The 22,157-nt window shown below is 39.0% G+C and overlaps 1 protein-coding gene across 1 annotated transcript in view; it reads right to left on the minus strand.

Annotated features, from left to right (window-relative positions):
* The window catches only part of LOC149791929 (xanthine dehydrogenase/oxidase-like), an 84,116-nt gene that overhangs the window by 32,518 nt on the left and 29,441 nt on the right, over positions 1-22,157 (minus strand). The window contains exons 15-20 of the mRNA XM_089969495.1: positions 10,205-10,367; positions 9,147-9,339; positions 8,180-8,358; positions 7,087-7,206; positions 5,461-5,682; positions 4,809-4,872 (exon numbers count right to left, since the gene is read on the minus strand). Coding sequence (XP_089825621.1) covers positions 4,809-4,872; positions 5,461-5,682; positions 7,087-7,206; positions 8,180-8,358; positions 9,147-9,339; positions 10,205-10,367 — 941 coding nt within the window. The remainder of the gene's footprint in view (positions 1-4,808; positions 4,873-5,460; positions 5,683-7,086; positions 7,207-8,179; positions 8,359-9,146; positions 9,340-10,204; positions 10,368-22,157) is intronic.

The raw sequence follows: 22,157 nt of genomic DNA on the forward strand, positions 1-22,157 counted from the left end.
CCTATCTCTAAAACTGTCACCTTCGAGGGAATAAGAATGTTTACCTTACCTGTATGAGGGTAAACAGCACTCCTAGTATCAAAAAAGCGCAACTAACACTCACCAATCCGTGATGACATTACGCGGGTAAGAGAAATGGAAGTAACTGATTTTTTTCTTACCATGTAAAATCGTCGGGCGAATCCAGAGAAAAACCGTCATTGACGCCCGTGATAAGGCTATTCTGACTTTGAAATGGTCTGTTAATAGTGTCGGTTGCAGATACCTAACCTACCATACTCAATTCCCGTCTCTGCTAAGCTATACCACGCATAATAAGTTTCAGAAGGTTGACTGCTTTTCAGCCAACTGCAAATAGGATGTCTCGAATTGCCATATTCCGTTTGAAGGCGAGGCTCACAGATATAGCTCTGATTTCATGCGCTGATTTTTCATGAGGCTTTCTTTATAAGTTGAGATATCGAAATAAGAAGAGGATAATACCCAGTTTAGCCATAATGCCAGTGCTTGGGTGGTCGTATTTTCTTTCTCCAGCTGGACCAGGAAAAAGATGCATTTCCTAGCATATAGATACTTTTATGTACGCTTTATATTCTGTTTGAGCACGCAGACCGAGTCCTGCTTCACAGTCTCCCGAGTCTCATTAAGGAGGAGTGAGGACGGATGACATGACCACTTTTTGATTTCTACGACATCAACCTCAAGGAAGTGATGGCTAAGAGCTCAAACTGATTTGAACTGAGCCATGTCAATACCAATAATTAACTTCACTGGAAAACTGGATGAGAGAGTTTGGCTTATTAAACAGTCAAAATTGACTAATTGGCCCGATAAATCCTTACTTTAACAACTATCCACTCTACCGTGATGCATATACTAGTCTGAGACCATAGGGCAATGGCCTTTGAGGACTACCTATTCTTCTCGAAATGTTCAGTCCTGAACATCGACGAATGTGAGCGAGACCAGCACGACCGTTTTAAATCTGTATTCTATATGATCCATTGCAGGATCAGTTTACAATAACTCAAGGTTATCCCTCGCATTCGCCGAAGTGGTTGTCCACACAGGGTATTGTGTCAACGTCAGAATAAAGTATGGGGGATGGGGAGGATGATGGGGCCCTGCCATCGTCTCTGTATACGGTTTTTTATCTCACCAAAGAACGAACCGTAAAGATTTGAGATGGCGGTTGAATCGGCGGCCGGGCACGTACCACGGTTTGTCTTACAAGCATTAACTAGTGGTAGAGATATGTGTACGCCGATCTATTCGCTATCGTCTGTACGGGTAGATCAGCTCTCGTTTTTATGTACGGCCAAGTTGTTGGCTGGACGGCCGTTCGGTATCCATCTGGTTGGTTCAGTGCGGATAAATGGAGGGATTGACTAACCCGTTGTCCATGTAGCTCCGTATATCAAGATGGGGCAGACCGGTAAACGGCACTGCTCGCCGAAATAACGGACTCCATGTCACTGACTTTGGAGTACAGCCGGCCAATCGGATGGGCTGGCCGGTTGGCACCCAGAACGGCGTTTTGGGGAATGATCTAATAAGAGAAACGGATTCATGTCCGAAATGTACCCAATGCGCGTGAACTTACATGTCCTATCACCATGTGTGTGTGGGGGGGGGGGACTCACATTTATTGGGCTGCCGACAAAGGGATGATTCTTTCCCTGTACTCAAAGTCAGTGTTGTAGGTTACTTCACTTTCTGTCGCTCGAGACTTAAGCCGTTTCTTCTTCGTGCAGTCGCGAAATTTAACAGCTCTGGCACACAAGGTTGCCAATATTTAATCTCAAATGAGAAGAACAACAACAAAGAAGAATAATCGAACAACCCCAACGTGTTCACATGTAACAAAACAAAAACTACTAGAAGAATTCATTGTACAAGAGGGACACGACTCGTACCTTTATCGTTGATTCCAGTAACTAATATTGTCTTTGTTTTGTACAAAATAACATGCAATATCGTTAAAGCATCGGTAATATCAATAACACCAGTGGAAGAACACTTTGTGTAACAGAGACACATATCATGCGTGCCCTTTTCAACATTTTATCTTGAATGAAAACTGACGAAAACACAGAAAATAACAACCAGAAAGTGTTCAAATATAATAATAACCACACAAGTTTCTTACATCGGCGAAAATACATGCAGTGTAGGCAGATATGTCAACAAGACTGACCAATGATACTGTGTAGGAGTAGAACGTCACAACAACAATACATTTCGCAGAATAACGATGAAACGTGCAAACCACTGCATTCAGTGCAATAAAGACGTTGTCGATCGGTGGTCATTAAACCACAAGCTTAACTTAGATTCAGTGAGAGATGGCTAAACTGTTTCCATTTAACAGTGGCAAGGGGAGAAAATGGAAGGGTTGAGAAGAGTTTCGTCCCTTGGTCTATTTATACTATAGGTGGGAAAGACGATATGTTTCGTCTTTATGAGATTGCTGGATAAGAGAACCAGCGCAGCTTCTTTGTAATGTTAATGTGACTGGGAAATGTATTCAATGGAGAAATGCGCGAAAATTCTTAAATTTAATTTTGTGGAAAGTGAGATTTTCAAGCAATAACTGGATATTTTACTCGATATTTCTTCAGTGACTGTGCTACCTTTGATTTATTTTTGGAAATAGTATAGACTCCTCAAAATATAAACTCTCTTTTCCTTCTTTATTAGCTTTGCCATTTTCATATAAGCTTTCACCTTTATTTTCGAAATTAAATTTCACTAAAATAACCATTCAACGTAAGAAATAAGTATTGTTATATATATATTTATATTATATATGTAACTTTTGTTCATGATTGTAGAGTGTAATAGTCATTTTATAAACAACATATTACATAGCTAAATTTTTCCATGATTGTAGGCTAAACTTCAAAATAATTTATGTAAACATGTTTACATGGATGTGAGTTCAGGACAATGGTTTTCCTCTTGGAATTTCCTGGTCTACATGATGCTTAAGTAAATGACCTGACTTTGTTTACAACTGATAATGTCCTAAAAAGGAATTTTTCACCCTCATTCTGGTGCTCTTAATGTGTCTTACGTTTTATATAAAGGTTGTTTACATCAAAATTATTAGCTGACAGTTTAACTTCTGTCTAGCAGAATCAGTCTTTTAGTTGTGCTCAGTTATAATTTGAGAGGATGAATTTAAATTATTCATTGGAAGTAAAAGTGCTCATTCACTTTTTGACTAAATCTTTATTTTGGGATCATTTTGAATACATTCAAGGACATTATGGATTATATCATTGTGATATATCATGACTGTTACCACATTAGTACATTCAATGCTGCTGACACATCTGCACATTCAATACTGAATTCATTCGGAACTCTATGCTTTTGAACTTGTGATAGAACTTTTAGGATTATTTGGGTTTCATTTTATAATACTGTAATTTCCTCTTTAATTTCACTTTGTTTTCTTGGGAATTAAATTATGTTAACTTTTACACAAAAAAAAATGTGTTAAGTTTCATTTATTCTGTTACTTAGTTTAAGGTCACAGGGTCGTAACAGTATATTGTGTTGACTATAGTTTGGTTTGCTATCTATTGCTGTCACAATCTATTATCTCTTTTCAACTATCCCTTCTGTCTCTTCGGTTGTTAATCATAATTTCACAAACATTCAAATATTTACTACCTCTATAACGAGATACATTTTATTGTTATAACTATGTTGTTTTCTGCGCTTGGAAGATTCGTGATGATTTTAAGGTGAAATAAGCCAAACAAATTAAGAAATCGGAACAGATAAAACAGATATTCATAAAAACGTTCAAGCATTCTATAAATGTTTTATATATTCTCATCACAACTCAGATATATTAGTCCCCATCCGTTCCTATCAAAAAAGAAAATATCAAAATGTTAATAATAACGTACATTAAAAGATGATTAACTAATGCACTTTTTAATACAAAGCACACTGAAGGAGAAATGTCGGTATGCTTAAAGGAAAGCTTTTTAATACAAAGCACACTGAAGGAGAAATATCGGTATGCTTAAAGGAAGACTTTTTAATACAAAGCACACTGAAGGAGAAATGTCGGTATGCTTAAAGGAAGGGATTTTAATACAAAGCACACTGATGGAGAAATATCGGTATGCTTAAAGGAAGGCTTTTTAATACAAAGCACACTGAAGGAGAAATATCAGTATGCTTACAGGAAGGCTTTTTAATACAAAGCACACTGAAGGAGAAATATCGGTATGCTTAAAGGAAGACTTTTTAATAAAAAGCACACTGAAGGAGAAATATCGGCATGCTTAAAGGAAGGCTTTTTAATACAAAGCACACTGAAGGAGAAATATCGGTATGCTTAAAGGAAGACTTTTTAATAAAAAGCACACTGAAGGAGAAATATCGGCATGCTTAAAGGAAGGCTTTTTAATACAAAGCACACTGAAGGAGAAATATCGGTATGCTTAAAGGAAGGCTTTTTAATGCAAAGCACACTGAAGGAGAAATATCAGTATGCTTACAGGAAGGGTTTTTAATACAAAGCACACTGAAGGAGAAATATCGATATGCTTACAGGAAGGCTTTTTAATACAAAGCACACTGAAGGAGAAATATCGGTATGCTTAAAGAAGTTTTTTTTTAAAAAAAAAAATACAAACCACAAAGATAAACACATGCATGCTTAAAGGAAGACTTTTTAAAAAAAAATATATTACACATTGAAAAGGAAGCACCAGCTTGATTAAAGGAACGTTTTGTTTTAAATATAAAATACACTAGAAGAGAAACGTCGGCAATGATCTTACCCAGTCTCTTTGTTCGAACTACAATCTTGTTGTTTGGAACGTGAAGAATTCTGCTGAGAGAATTCTGCAATACAAAACGAATATCATAAATTTTATTCAAGAGATATTTTAAAAAAGTTTTTTTTTATAAAAAGAAAAAACATATTTCTGCTGTATGTGTATGTATTTAAGTAATTTCCAGGTAAAGTTCAATTCCACATTGTGTACCATTAACTGAAGAAAAGGAACAAAATAACACGAAAAGATCGATTCCTAAGAAGAGAAAATAAAATCTACAACATGAATATTAATATAGGCCAAAGTTTATCTGCAAATTACTTTACAGTATTGTGCATATTTTTTCATTACAAATGTGAAGTACTTCAGAAGCATTTTGATGTAACCCCTAAAAAATCTTGATATTTTAAAAGAATACTGTTTATATAAATCATGTTGGCCCTATAGTTTTAAACATTTTTAACACGTTTCCAGTGAAGGCTCAATGCTGTTCTGACATTTAAACTAAGTAGAAGAAATACCATTTGCCACACATTTTCTGTGAGGAAAATCATTTCAATCATGTTTTAAATAAGATCACTGAAGCCTACAAAATAGAAACCGGAATGCTAATTATTGTAATATGTGAATAATTTATTTTCCCTTGCAATTCTACCTGTGTTGACGTGAGATCCTGCGTTCCGACGAAAATTTCCATCTCGTCATTCTCCGTCCTAGGTACGGCAATCGCAGACTGAGTCTCCATGTAGAAATGCTCCTGCCGTCCAGTCTCGAATTCACCCTCCATCACATGATCCGACTCCCGAAAACCCTCTATTACATCTCCAGTCACCAGTTCCTCTTGAAATGGGTAGAACGACTCCTTTTTTATTGCATCCTTTTTATAAATACAAGAACAATATAAGCTGAACGGTACAGAGCATAAAATACAATTACATACTGTGACCTACGGATTTATTTTACGTAACAGTAGAGAGAGTATTGCAATATTCCTTCTTCACAAAGACAAGATAAATAGAATCCATCAAATTTAGGCAGTCTAGTTGGAACAATGAGGGCTGCAAGTAATATTCGGCTGACTTATGTGGTGTACATTACTGAAGTCATTATCTAGGAATCGTAATCAAAGTTGCATGTTAGCTGGTACTGACAATAAAGGCTCCATGTGATATGCGGTTGACCTCTGTGTTGTACATTACCGAAGTCTTTATCTAGGAATCGTAATCAGTGTTGTATATATTAGTTCACATTATTTTACTTGTGTCATGATCCGATTTGTATTTCACACAGAATCTTCGGCTGCATCAGATTTAGAGTGTAATGTACATACAAATGCTTACAAACCGTGGGTAAATATCACGACATCAAGTTCTAGCTATGATTGATTCCTAGTGCACGAGAAACACAGTGAAAAATAGCATGCTTTCTTTGATGGAAACAACGTGTATTTAATAAATTCAATAGCTTTCGATATTTACAGAAAGTTATTAGCATTTGTCTGGCAGCATTACAAATGGAATATTGTGTGTGTTCGATCGTCTGAATTCACATACATCATTTGGTTGTCCGTTATATATCAAATACATGTATTTTATTTGACATACGCCTAACGCTTTAAAATGCACAAGTTATGTAATCGATCAGTCAGTACATGTAACTAGAGTTCAACTTCGAAATGTAAAACCTTAACACCTTAGAACATTGAAATGATAACCAGAGTGTTCAACTTCAAAATGCAAAAATCTTTATACCTTAGAACATTGAAATGATATAGCTATAAGAGGAAAAACTTTTGATGGTAATTTTATTTCTCTAAGAATTCTTAATTTCAATTATAAGAATATGTTCACTCGTATTCTATTTGTTTATCTTTATTCATGAGTTATGTATTGGGAAAGTTTGGAGAATAAGAACTTACTAGGATAGAGACAGCCAACTCTGTGTTTTGTATAACTTGATAGCGACAACTGCATCTAAGTTTTTGTATATCTCAATATGTTTTCACTTTATTTGCTTGTAAGGACACTTTCAACACATTATGTGCAATATCATGGAATGATACCTAAATGCATTTCCGAAAGACACACCGAGGCAGCCGACCAATGGTGGCCATGACGTGTATCGAATCCGTTGCCTTTGTGTTACGGTTCGATGGTCTACTGAGCTACCACAGCTCGACAAAAAAAATCTGAGTTTTGTATACTTGGATATGTTGTTTTTTGTGGTTCCTGTTTATACGGAACTTTCAACGTATTATTGGCTACAACATACGATTATATACCTGAAAAGAAACAACCGCATCTAGGTCCTTGTACTTGATCGTGACTGCTTTAGAGGCCAACTTCGCCTGCTCTCTTGTGTCTGCAACAATTGCACCGATTATACATCCAACGTACGTCACCTGGTAACAACAGGACGCAAACATGTCAGCAACATTAAAATCAAACCAATAAATATAAAATATACTTATATAGCAGCCAGTGTACTGAAAAAATATATGTGTTAAACTATTTTTAACAATGGATATTAGCTGAGATAACGATAAATTAAACGAATTAAAGCAGCTATCTTCGATCAGAAGTAGTTAGACCATATAACGGTTTTTTTAAATTACACTCTCATTACCAAAGTTTCGTTAGGGTAAAGTCGTTGCCAGTACATATTGATTTTTGTTTATCGTTTTGCTGATTGTGTAGTATTAACATTTTATTTTATTTTGGGATTATGCTTTCTTTATTCTTTTTTTTAAAGTATTAAGTCAATCGCAAATATGTAATTATCCTTCTCTCTTATTATTTTTTCAAAGTATCTAACAAATCGCAAACATGTAAGTAATTATCCTTCTCTTATTCATTTCTCAAAGTATCTAGCCAGTCGCAAACATGAAAATAGTTTTATCCTTACTGATAACACTCATTTTTGATAGCGTTATGTATCTATATCGTGCATTATTTTCATGATTATAGTTTGTATTATAGTTTGTTATTTAGTTTATAATATAGTATGTAATATGGTTTGTTATGAGCATTTAGCTCATAATATTTTTAATATTAACTTTCTTATTGATCGTAAGTTTGCACTTTTAAAACATACCAATCTTATAATCATAGTGCGTAAATTGATTTATAAAGTGGGTTAAATTGCATCCAACAATGACCTGATCTGCTAACGCATATTGTGCTGATAGATCAGGTTCTGTGTTGTTTATTTTACTAATTTCTCCAAAACTGCAAAAACCCAGATACGCTGGTGCATTATGAGACAGCAGATGTAATTCTATGCAAATTGCAGTTGGATGCGACAATTATTCGAGTACATACAGTAGCTACCTCCATAAAACAGCTTGTTTCATAACAAAATTAACTCAGAATTACTTCTTTCGATGCGAACACTTCTTCATCTGGAAGTATTGGTCCCCAGTGATTATCTCCCGGAACGTCCCTGTGATCAATAAATCCCCGGACACCGGGCATCTGTAAGGCCTTTGATACATCCACGTCTGTTATTGTTGCGTGGCAACGGGTACTAGTCACAAGGCCTAGGATCAGTTCATCTGTAGATACATACTGATCTGAGATCACTGATGCTTTTTTAAGGCCACTTTTCAAACTTAGATATATTTAACAACAACCACAGAGATCATATAATGAAGATTTTAGTTATTGATTTCACAGGTTTAGAAACACAACGGGTGTTCACATTCAATCATACATTTCGACATCTGGAGCAAGTTGTTTATACTTGTCATACCCTGCCCTCTATAGCTTTCCGTTGTGATTGATATCATTAAAATCATTATTGTTGTTCTCCTCAGCTTAAACGTGATGAATACGGTCTTTAAAGTTCGAAATTATGCCACACAAACTAACAATTGAACAATTCAGCACACTATCCGGCTGTTGTAGATTATGGTTTGGATCAGATACACCAACAATTAAACTACAATGCGAGATAAAATACTATATGGACACATCTGCGACATTGACACATTAAATGCAACTGAAATAAATATATTTCATACCCAAAACCCATATTCAATTAAAAACTACTTCTTTATCGGTAAGGGCATGATGTGATATCGACAAAAATAATTTGGCAATTCACAAATTCAACTAACATTCCAGAGGGAAGATTGTAATGCGATGTTTAAACTTAAAGAATAAAAAGATTACAAAAATATTTGAAACCACTCATACTTTCATATTTATTTAGACACGTCATCTGAGTAGATGCGATCATTCACTCTGATTTAGAAACCAAACATATTTTCGGCTTTATGCGTGTAACTTACGTAGACTGCCACCCCTGTTAACATGCCCTGTGATTATAAGTCACACATACTTTCAAATTTAGGCATGTCATCTATGTAGACTGCCTCCCCTGAGACTATGCCCTGTGATGAAACGCTGGGTACCGGTCTTCCAACGGCATCTGTCTGTTCCTGGTCACTGGGCACATTCTCGTACAACTGAGTGCTTTCATAGGGAGTTTTCGTAAGCGGCTCTATCGCACTTCGTGTTTCTTCTGGAGTCTTCTGAATATTTTACATTGAAAAGCAAGTTCATTTACTCATAACGAATAACCCAATTTCAATGAAAGCAACATCTAAAGATAATAAGTTTTCATTTTTGTAACACATGTATGCACTTCAAAGTAAGTATAATACATACGGTCTCTCATAATACCAGCATGTTTTGTGGAAGTTGGTCAGTTTCTACTAAATTCTTTAAGGCCTAGGCCCGGTGCAAACTGGTCAATTTGTACTGATAATGCGTGCAAGCCTTGTTTCATCTGTATGAATATCTTGCGATGAAATAATGATTGCTTTGCAGCCTAGGTCATTGTTGCATGTGATTTCAAATTATATTGTACGCGAGCGATAATATTACACTATGTTCGCAGAATTATCGTAATTGTATAAAACTCTAGTTTCAAGAAATCTTGTTCACTTGATGAACCTGGTGTGCTGGTGTGTTTGTGTGTGTGTGTGTTTATATATATCAGCACATACAAACTATCTTTCAGCATCCGCCACAAGTCATAGTCATGTAAAGTTTTACAAAGACAACGGTTTGTCTGTTTTATTTGTTTGCCTTGTCAATGTTTTGTATTTTCCTTTGAAAAAGAATCTTTAAGAGTCGAAAGCGCTTAGGTTAGCTAGATACTAGTTTTACACTGTTCGTAGTCAGTTCATTACATTTATCTTAATCAATCCCTGACAAACGTCATCCTTTGCTGGATCCAGTGCACTTGAATGTATGTTATTCGCCAGCCATATGATTTGTATTATATATATATATATATATATATATATATATATATATATATATATATATATATGTGTGTGTCTGTGTGTGTGTGTGTGTGTGTGGCTGTATGTGGCTGTGTGTGTAACTTACCCATCTATTGCTCTGGGTGAGAACGCTGATGTAAAATTTAAACAAGAACCCAGAAGCTAACTTCAGATGGTAATCTGGGTCAGATTTTGTTCCAGCTGCCTTGGTATGCAGTTCTTCTGAGAGGGATGTCATCAGCTCCGAAAGGAGAACCTCGTTAAATTCTCTAAATAAGGACATTATTTTTTTTTTATTTCAAACATATGCTGCTAGCATTATGTATTTATCGTGTTTGTGTGTGTTTTGAGAAAAAAATATTTATTATGACATCCATATGCGGGTTACGTCAACAATGGCTTCGCTTGCACGAATGAAACTCGACATCCGTTCGACTAGATACAAATCATACAAAAGGATTAAATATATCCCATGGCATAAGCTTTTGTACTTAGCAGACAAAGGCGCATTATGACACAGCAATGTACTCATACAATACACAGTCACTCCAAATTTCTATTGAAGAAAGCAAAACTCATAGAAATTATTATAAATAAGTACAAATATACACCAGAGAGAGTGCTGTCCTTAACTGTATGATGCTATTCATTCTAAACATATACTAAGTTTACTGGGCATTCTCATGCATCCTCATATAGGAACCAGGGACACCACATCCCGCTGTCTGATATATATATATATATATATATATATATATATATATATATATATATATATATATATATATATATATATATATATATATATATATATATATATATATATGAGTCGTTTAACATTACGTATTTGATAAACGTTTATTCCTCTAAATTGATTCGTGTAACTAAAAATGTATAAACATCTATCTTGAAACGTTAAAAGTCACTAAGCAGCAGAGGGGGCGAATCGGACATTTTGTCCAATCGTTATTTTGCTTAATTATTACTTTCTGCACTCAACGATCTAGTGTCGTCAGCGCCTGGTAAAAAAAAAACGACGACGTCGTTGGGGGATCGTCGCGTCGTCATTTGGTTTAATTAACACCTTCTGCGCGCCGATTCCCAGCGTCGTCAGCGTCCGGTAAGCACATCGACGACCGCGTCGATGTCATCGCCCCCTCTGCTGCTAAGTGGCTATTTACAATGAAAATCTTTATGATCTTACAAACAGAGTGATCACTAACTCCTCCTCTTGTAGATCAATTAGGTTATTTGACTGATCGGTAATTCTAAAATTAATTCTCGTTAAAAACCGATCATGGCATCGCATATAGACCGGATTAATCGGACTCTCAACGATTAAAAATCCCGGAGGGGCTGTTGGTGAAAACGAATAAAGGATATATCCCTGTTGAGCCTGATTTGATTGCTTGGTATCTACCTGGTAACTTCCTTCGATAGCATCACACACTAGATTAATCGCTATCACCGATGCAATATTTACGTTGTATGGAGCAATATGCCTACCACCATCTCCGTTATCGTGTCTGAGGATAGTTGATGGGGGGGGGGGGTGTCCGCGGGTGGATTCTCAGGCCATCCTAGTATGGTTCTTATTGAACTGTTATAAATATCAACCATATACCCCGGTGTGCTTATTTCAATCGTCGACGATAACGTCGGTTCATGAACCGTAATAGCGATTTTTGATTCCTTTCCTGTGATCGATTTTATCCTGCGTTGAAATTCTTTATTGATTTGCTCTATTTGGTATGACCCAGTTGGTATTGTAACCTCCTCCCAGTTTGGGGTTCCATCGGGTTTATTTGTCCGTGCAAAAACCAGCGAGTTATTAGGTTGTTGTCCGTTAAATGCGTTCGCTCGAATATTAGGCCAACTGTGATATATTCGCAATTTTGCCAGCGCTATTTCCTTCACTGGAACCGGCGACGGGAAGTTCACACTGAATTCGGGTTTCGTTGACGTTATTGATATCATATTTGTTTGTACCGGAGTGGTGTTCTCCGCGATCCGCTGAAGTAATTGAAACCCTTCGGGGTTCAGCGACATTATTATTATTCGTTGTTTTTAGTGTCTAATTTCAACAACCAGGTGGTTCCGGCTTCCAGTTGAAAATCCTCGATTTTTGACATCGCGGAGCTATACAACTGGACCATCGTGGAGAATTCAACATCGGATATGAACAAATTATCAATCGATAATGAGATCAACCCGGATAATTTCGAGTACGCGTCGGATACTATTTGATGTTTTACTGTATACTCGTCGAGTTTTTTCTGAAAACACGATGATATCTTCCTAGTGATTGCGTTGGCGACTCCAGCAACTGTTGTCATTGCGGAGACAGCGATTGGAACAGCGATCGGGGCTATCGTGGTTACCGTGGATAAAATAACACCGGTACCGGCTACTATGCCCGACACTGAGTACACGACCGCGTCGATGGTGGTTATTTTTCTGCGGTATTTTTTTATTTTTGCACGGTATTGTTCGGAAAGCGTTTTTAAGTTCGCGGAGAATTCTTTTGCGGTATCGAATCGATATTGATGTGACGTCGGTGATACCTCTGATTCAATTTCCTTGGTGGTCATTTTTATTTTAAAAGAGCTAGTGTTTTTAATTACTTAGATTCGCTGCAAATTCCACATACCATGTAATGTTTGCCCCGGCTAGATTTCTATCAACGGCATAAATTGTAAACTGTTCAGTTGCGTTCTTGTCTATAATTGTTGATATTGTATTGTTAAACCCGGATGAACTCGACGATAATATATTAAACTGCATCATTGAAACCAGTGTCAGTCGATAAATACCCTTAACAGTTGCGGTGATATTTACTGTATTCTGTGTAGGAGTCCAATCGAATGATCCATGCCGAATTGTGTATACTGTGTTGATGATGTTCTCATGAGGGGTTTTTATTTTTTCGAATTGCTCTGCTACTCTCGGTAGCCCGTCTTTAATCGCTTCAACATCAGTTCTGATTATTCCTACTTCCTGCCAATGCGCGTCTATATTATTCTTGTTCGCTGCAACATTAGTTTTGATTGTTTCTATTTCCCGTGTATTCTCGGTCATACTTTTTTTGTTTGCTGCAACATCAAGTTTGATTGTTCCTATTTCATATGTATGCACGTCTATACCTTTTTTGTTCGCTGCAACATCAGTTTTGATTAATCCTATTCCCCGCCAATACGCGTCTATATTTTTTTTGTTCGCTTCAATATCAGTTTTGATTGTTCCTATTTCCTGTGTATGCGTATCCATATTATTTATGATCGTTGTAACATCAGTTTTGATTGTTTCTATTTTCCGTCCATGCGAGTCTACATTATTTATGATCGTTGCAACATTAGCGCCGATTATTTCTATTTCCCGTTCATGCGCGTCTACACTCCTTTTGTTTGTTGCAACATCAGTTTTGATTGTTTTTATTTCCTGTCCATACGCAGTGATATCATTTATAGTTATTGTAATCTCATCCGGCTTGGTATTTTTTTTACCAAAGAATTTATCAAAGTTGTCATCGATCCTGTTAACATTTTTTCGCAACGGGGGTAAATTGGCCGACATCTCCATAAGATCCGAAATAGCATTTTTTATTTTTACAAGATTTGGTTCGTCTGCCGTCGTGGATCCCCGAAAAAATCTTTCGACAATGTGTCGCACATCGTCGAAATGCGTTAGCGTCAACACGATCCGTTCTTCATATAATTTAATTTCACTACGTAAACCCTTTAACGAATTTGACATGGTTATATAATTGTCGCCAAGTGTACTTATTTTTCCATTTATCGTCAAGATGGATTCACCCGGTTTGATTCGTCCGTCGCTGGTATACAGCGCGATAGTGTCCTCGGCGGCATCGCGCTGTCGTATTAAAACATCATCCAGTGACACATTACTGGATTTCAATTTACCCTGGCGGTCTTGAAATACAACTATTTCATCTGGGTCAACACTGGTTAAATTCAACGTATCAGCGATTTCATCCTCAATTAGTTTTTTTATGTCATCGGTGGCGGGCGTTTCCGTGGGCTTTTTCAGCGCCGAAACCGGTCGTCCCCAAATATCAATCATTATTATTGTAAATGTTGTTCTCTAAAATCCGTTGAGCTTCTACGACCCCACTAGTGTATTCGTTTACAACCACATGAGGTGGTTTTCGCGATGATGAAATCGCCGCAAGTACGTTTAATACCTCGCGGCCACATATCGGTGGGTCACTTAATCGCTGTGTTGGCAGCGTGGAATAAAAAACCCGGGTTGAACACGCCCGGGCTGAACACGCCCGGGCTGAACACGCCCGGACATACCGCATGAACTCTTTCGGCGGGGCTAACCCGTATGAATCAAAATAGACGATCGCACGCGGATCAATCGCGTATGCAATCCAATGAGTTCCCGCTCCGGAGGACCCATCGAGGTTAATTATGCCGGTTTCAATATTCCTTGGTGCCGCCGGTAATTGATCCCTCATAAAAACACCTCTGAAGTTTTTTATCGCTAGCGCGTTTGCGGCGTCTATTAAATCAAAATTAGACATGGGAGTCATTAAACGGTTCCCGGTAGTCTTAGACCCTTTCCCGAGTACCATGAATACGGGGTTCCCGGTAGTCTTAGACCCTTTCCGGCCACGGGTCGTTTTTTTTTGTAGCCTTTCCCGGTTGCCTTCTTCAATGCCATCCCCGCCGCGGTACCAACGGCTCCTAACGCCGCCGCCTTAGCCACTGCTGGTGCGGCCGCGGCAATCAACGCTGGAATCGCAGCTAACAGCGGAAATATCCCACCGGTCTTTTCCATGTTTTTAATCGCTGCGGCTGAGAAGGTTACTTGAACACCCTTTTTATTCCTCATCGCATCATTGAAATGTTTTATTTGACGCGCCGTTAACGCTATCTTATGATTACCACCTGCCATCTGTGACGGCTTCAGCGTTATTGTGGTTCCGCAGTGTTTAGCCGACTTTGATCGTAATTTCTTGACTTGACCATCAGTCAACTCTACACTGACGACACTATACGACATTTATTGTAAACGCGTTTTGTGCTTTCAATTACATGTTTTCCACTGGCGCATCAACGATTCTCATTCGTCCACCAACACCTTCTAGCAGCATTGATTTATCGCTGAGAATGACAGCAACCGCTCTATAATTAACACCACCCGGGGCTATACGAGCTCGGAAGTGTATATCAACAACGGATTGTCTCGTTAAATCAAGATGTTCCAGCGAAAAATAATAAATCGGATATAGGTTTTTAAAATCAAGTTGTGATATTTGCAAACCGGTGTCGACGTTTTGATCACGACCCATATACGACAGCAATCGATGGTACACACGTGCGATATGGTTGTCGCCGTAATTAAGCTGTATATCCTCGGATGGTTCCTGTTGTCCGTTTATTCTCAGTGAAACATCCCTGACTCCTAATTGATCAAATATCATATGGCTGCGTTCTTGACTGCCCAATCGTTCCCTATTCTGTAGCGCTATGAATATATGACGCGGGGCTGAAACACCTTGTTTTGATGCCAGGTGCCATGTAAACGTATCGGCGACGTTATCCTCTTTAGCATCAGTTGTTACCGCTAGCCAACTCAACAACGATTTTCCCCCCTGTTCCATAAATGCTAACAATCGTGCTTCCGTGGTAACTGATGGAGTCAGCACCGGCATCCACAATGCCATTTTAGTTAAAATGACTTTACCGGCAGCGACGCCAGCAGCACGCCATATTGCATTGTTATCATCGCCCCTTCGCGTCAGCGCGATTGTATGCTTAGCCCCATAGACAACTTTTCTGACATTTCTGCAGAATCCAAATATGTGATGGAGTGGAATCGCGCATGAAAACTTTCGGCGTGGTCCTTGCAACATTCCTACTCGTGCTGCGAATCCTAGATTGTAATCATTGTTGGTGCTTTTTATAATATTGAAATTAGCGCCTGGTCTTGCTCTGCGGTCTGGATTGGCTGCTTCAGCCTGTGGGTCAGTTGCGGTATCTCTTTCCACCAGCACGTTGATGTACTGAATATGGTCAGCGTTATTGGTGGTGTCCTTCGCAAACATCATAGATGGGCCCGCCGATCTTGTATAATCATCCGAGTATCTCGCTAACCCAATTATCGTTGTTGCAACATCAACCTCGCGTTCTATTGATTCAATTTCTCGCCCGTCAATAAGATATCTGGCGCTCTCAAATAACGCCATGATACCGTTGTTGACGAAGCCAACTCGAACACGATGGTCATCTGCATATGGTGCATTATCGGCGGCATTTGTCACGAGTTCTCCCTCGATTTCGATAAACGCTTCACACGGCAGAAAGTATTTACTGGTATCTTGGATTTGAAGTTCAATTCGCGATCGTAGGTCAGGTTGCGCTGCATAATAAGAATAAAATTGATAATCACGGACAGAATCATCCCTGCGCACTGGGGCGTCCATGTCAAACGCGGGATCAGCGGTACGCGCAAACATTCTATTATTTATCATGTTGATGTTTTCAATTGCGATTTTTTCGTCGTAAATTCTTTGAATTTAAACCACTTCCCGCTATCGCGTTCATGAGCGCGTTGGTTGCCGCATCGGCGGATGGCGAAGTCGCCAACGACGGAGTCGTCGCCAACGACTGAGTCGTCGCCAACGACTCTAATTTTTCTTCCACGGCGTTATTTATTACTTTACTGACATTCGCAGGCATCACTGTCGTTGATGGCATCTGTTTTTTTCTTGAGAATCTCTTGGATTTCACCAATGACATTATTTTGTTCCGCGCGGCTGAAAGCGCCTTTCCGGCAACATCTCCAATGGCACTAATACCCTTATCACGAATAACATCAATAGCCTTCATTCCTAATTGTTTGGCTAACGGCGCTACTTTTGGAGCCATTCTTGTAAATAACCCCGCAATGGTGCTACCGAGACCATCTCCATAGTACGCGCGGTAAACAGGCAATCGCGAGTTTACCACGTAGACGAGTACTGGTTTATCATGGTTGTAGTGTATGATCATCCTTATTAAAAACACCAGTTTTCCAATTAATCATCCACGAGTTCGTCTATGAGCGTTCGATATGCATTAATGTCCATAATACCGCCTGCAAATAACCGCTTGCAAATATCAGCGGCCTCATTGATTATTTCCGGAGAGTTATTTCCGGCTCGTTTTCCTCCAATTAGTACCTCTAGCCGTGATATATCACTGAGAACACTACCAGGACAGGTAACGCCGTAGGATTCTTTACCAACAGAGTATCCTTTTCCTTTTTTTGGTGTTATACTCTTAACTTCCTTGTGGAATGCGTAGTAATCGGATTTACTACGATGTGGTAATGCATCTTTATGTTTACTCGCTAAATACACTATTCTTGCCCAGTCCTTTAACGACTTTATATTTTTCTCGTAACCGCTATTGATATGCTTCTTATCTCGTATGCTCTTAGCAAAATTGTTGGCAGCAAAATTAATTAATTCTTCCCTGTTGCTGAAGCCTCTAATTTCATCTATTGTGCTCTTCTTGAGTACAATACGGGGTATATTCCCCTCTTTTTCTTCCGGTATTTCTTCTTCTGGTGTTTCTTCGGGTATTTCTTCTTCTGGTTCTTTCGCAGTAGCGCCTAGTTCTTCCTCGTCGGCCATTGTAACATAAGGTTCTTGTGGTTCGGTTATAGCGAGTGGTGGTGGCCTCCGTGTTGTAGCAGCCGCTAGTGTTTCTAAAGACCTTTTTGTTTGTTCGGTCTGAGTTGCTATCTTTTCAAGCGCACCAAGAACGGGTACAGTTGCCGCCGTAACATCCTTAGTCGCTTTAGTTACCGGGGCAAATAACTGTTCACTTCCAACAGCAAAATCAGTTTGCATTTGTTGTCGCGTTTGAAGTTTCTCTCTCACCCTGTCTCGTAACGGTATAAACTTTCTAAGCGCTGCTAGCCGCTCTCTGGCTAGCCGAGTAGTAAGTGATTCACCTACCATTATTGTAAATTGATCCGCAATTTTCTAATTTTCCGCCGAGTGTACCATCGGGAGCTCCACGGAGTTTTCGTCTATAATCCTTCTAATGTTTTTGATCTTACTAGAAATCTCCCTGCGTCGTTCATAAACACGTCCAAGTTTTTTTCGTATTATTTCAACGGCAGTGAATAGTCCAATGAATGCATTTGCGTCATTGTGGTACAAGTTTTCATTAATCGTATGTTGTAATCGTTTTATAAAAAAATACTCGCGGGCCAGGGTAAAACGCCCCCGTTTCGATTGTTCGTTAATAATCTCATAATCGGATAATATTTTTTCACTGTCGAGACCATCAGATAATTCAATTCCTTGATTTTTTAATTTTGAAATCTCGGCTAATATATTATTGATGTCTTCGATATTCATTATTCTTATAGAACATCTTGTTTTTAAATAAAAAGAAAAATGAAACCCCGTGTATCAATTCCGAAGGTGTTTAATAATTCGTTAGACGTGACCTCGTCAGCGCCATAGGCGCCGGTGACTTCATCACTCGCTGATTTCTGTTATATATGAAAATCGAATTCTATGCCCGGTCTTTTTTGAGATCGCTGAATTCTGTATTCCTTCTGCAACAAATCGTATTGAGGCGATATAAATGTCAAAATATTTTCCTGCCTCATTCATCGACTGAAATATTTTTTCCTCGTGAGTTGTTGTATCAAATGACTTTACGGGTTTTGCTTTCTTTGGGTATTTACCGGTTTGGCCTTTTTTGGTATTCTGACTTTGCGAGATAGCTTGCAAGTTTGTAAGAGAATTATCAGTCTTATTATTATTAATATGATCAATCACAAGCCCATTTTCGATTAATCCGTTGAATGCTTCAAATACAATCCTGTGAACATAATAGTTTTTTCCTCCTGCAGTAAATTGCAAGTATCCGTGATTATTTACGGTACCAACCGGCTTCTTCAGTTTGCGGTTTCTAACAATGCCGTCGCGAGACGCCTCGTAACTGACGAGCACAGGATGCATCTGAAATTCTTGGTCCATTTGTATAATAATACTACTTGTCTAATTTATTATTTGGTTTAATTATGAATCTTTCAACGTAGTCCTGGGGGGTTTTGATGACGAAGTCGGCGGTGGGGTCAATGACGGCGTTTTTAATTCGCTTGTCATAATAGCGTTTTAGTTCCCACAATTAATACACAACTGCGATTTTCCTCTTACACCGACGTGGCAAACCAAGCACGGTAGGGGGCCAAGAGAGCCATTACGAACGCTTTGTAAATGATATCCGCAGAATTCACCTCTACATGATTTATTGCACGGGGTTGTCGACCCAATCATCAACCATTTGCATTTATTCATTATACTATATTCTTTCATTTAAATACTTGTTTTAATTATATGGATGAGTTCGAGAGATTAGCAGTAATTAAGCCCCGGAAAAATATTAAGTTCAATCTCGATAGAGTCCTCAAGGACACACCAAAAGCGTTAATAAACGATAGAACCCTGTTGAATAAAATACGCGATTGTATCAATGAATTCAAGCGTGATGGTGCATCTCATAGTTGGTCAACATTTCGAATTGATGGTGTTGTTGATGCTACCATGAACGACAACCGCGCAGCAACGATAATATCACAACTTGACGGTAAAAGGTATTTCTTCAGAGTAAAATTCATTGTCCGGGTGGAATCAGGCGATTGGATCATACGTGATAAATTTGAACCAGTTCTCAGCGACAAGAAAACAGTCATTGTCAGCCGCGACTCCAAGCCGGGGTTGTTAACCGGAATTGACAGACCATACTATGAACGAGCGTATCCTGAAACAGCAGTTGTTTATGGAATATACCCGTTAAATAAGAAACCTGATATCGGAAAACTGAAACCGATGAAACAGTCAACGGGGATAAATTGTGTAGCAGAACGAATAATAGAGCATTTTACAAATGCATGTCGAGGAAACAAATTGACTGATTTACGACGTAGCAAAATCAACCAGTGGGAACTAACCGTAAAAGAGCGTGGAGCAACCATCAGCGACATAGCGAGATTAGAAACGTCGTTGAGATTTCCAATAACCGTTACAACGATAACCGGTGAAGTATTATACGAATCGAAGTATAAATCGAAGGGAGCCCCAATCAAAATTATTGATCATAACGAACACGCATGGACGCCCGCGATCACAATATTTCCACGGGATAGAACAGTAAAGTATATACCCGAAGAATTCCTGGGAGAACAATTCTCCAGGGATGGTTTTCTCGCGGAGAGGAAACTATTTGATGCTATTGCCTACTTGTGTAAAAACGACCCTGTATCAGTGTGGTTACTTCGCAGCGCTGAAAACGATGCGGATACCTTTGATCAGTTTGTAAGACCAAACGGCGAATTATATCGCACTGAAGCATTTCACAACAGGATGAAAAAAACCGCCATGGAATTTGAAGAGCATGATGAACAACTGCTAACAAATTGTTTTACGATTCCATCGGTTGTAGCTCATGTTGCAGCAAGGAAAAATGCGTGGAGACCAACGCGCAAGGAATTTCTGCCGGATGTACAATCCAGTTGTTTGGAATACTATCACGGTGGACTATGGAACACTGAATACAACCGCGACGCTATGATCTCGGTTGATATAGTTGCCTGTTATCCAGCGAGTTTTCTCGGGTATGGATCCGCCGCTGAGTACTTTAGACGATTTGGACACCCCAGACATGAAATGACTCGTGTTGCTATTAATGGACCACTGCCTGATTTTGATTTAACCGGATTCGCTCGCATAGTATCATTTGAATTCGCGGCAGGACTTCATCGCTGTTGCTATATTTGGATCGGTAGACACATGGCTGAAAAGAAGTGGCTGCCAATAGCGCTGCTACGGTATATGATTGATTGTAAAATGCTAGTTTCGTTGATTGTCAGTGACGCGATTATATCATACCGGGCGCAGACTGAAGTCTGGTTACCAGAACCGGAGCGTCTAGATAGCATAATTGACGAGTCCAGAAAGCACATTGATGCCGACGAGGAATATATCATCGAATGGTCCAGGAGGGTATTCAACCAACGAAACCACGAGGCAAAAGATCTCGGTAGAAGAATAATTGGTAAGTTTACACAAGGTGGAAAAAACTGCGATTACAAACGATATTGCTCACGGCTGATTATAGATGACGCAGAATATGATTTCGTAATCAAGGACGCAGTGGCGAAAAATAGATACGTGAACTGCAAAACAGCTTTCTTATCCAATGGAACAAGGTTGGGTACAGTTGTTACCTACAGCGATGGAGACAGCCCGGCATACCCGCATTTGAGGGCGTCTATGCTGGGTTATGCAGCTATTAATTTATTCTCGATGATAAATAGATTTCCTGACACCGCGGTTAGAGTAGCCGTTGATTCGTTTTATATTGACGTAGCGTATAAGGGAAACGTAGCCGAGTTTACTAGTCCGGACGAGAGTTGGGGTACATGGAGAATTAAAAATGAAATACGACGCGATTATTCCCCGTCAGCAGATGTCACCGTTGAGAACAACTACTTACGCGGTGATAAATTGTCAGAATGGTCTAATGCACCATCGTGTTCTGATCCAATTTGTAGACACAAGACGGTTTATTTAAGCGGCTGTGGCGGGTCAGGAAAGACGACTCGGGCAATTGAATTATTTCGAACGCGGGCAAGTATAATCGTGCTTACACCGACCCATAGACTAGCGCGAGAGATAAAACAACGAAATGTTGACGCCGTTACTTATCACAGCTTTTTTCGATACAGCGGCGGTGAGTGGACTCCTGATCGAATGGGTGAAAAATTTATTCCCGACATTATCATCTGGGATGAGATATGTACTGTTTCGTTAGATACTTTACAAATGTTTCTTGAGTGGTTGCTGCGCGCGAATACAGCGGTAATCATGTGTGGGGATCATGGCCAACCACCACCATTTGTCGGCGAGGGTCCACATGATTGGTTAAGGGGTTTTGTGGACTATTATGAAGAAACCGATACTGATTACCGAGCACTTGATGAACAACTGCGCGAGGTTAAAAAACTAATCAGATTACAGCCGGATA

The sequence above is a fragment of the Sinohyriopsis cumingii genome, chromosome 9 (assembly GCF_028554795.1).
Source record: "Sinohyriopsis cumingii isolate HCF-2022 chromosome 9, ASM2855479v2, whole genome shotgun sequence".
Classification (NCBI taxonomy): domain Eukaryota; kingdom Metazoa; phylum Mollusca; class Bivalvia; order Unionida; family Unionidae; genus Sinohyriopsis; species Sinohyriopsis cumingii.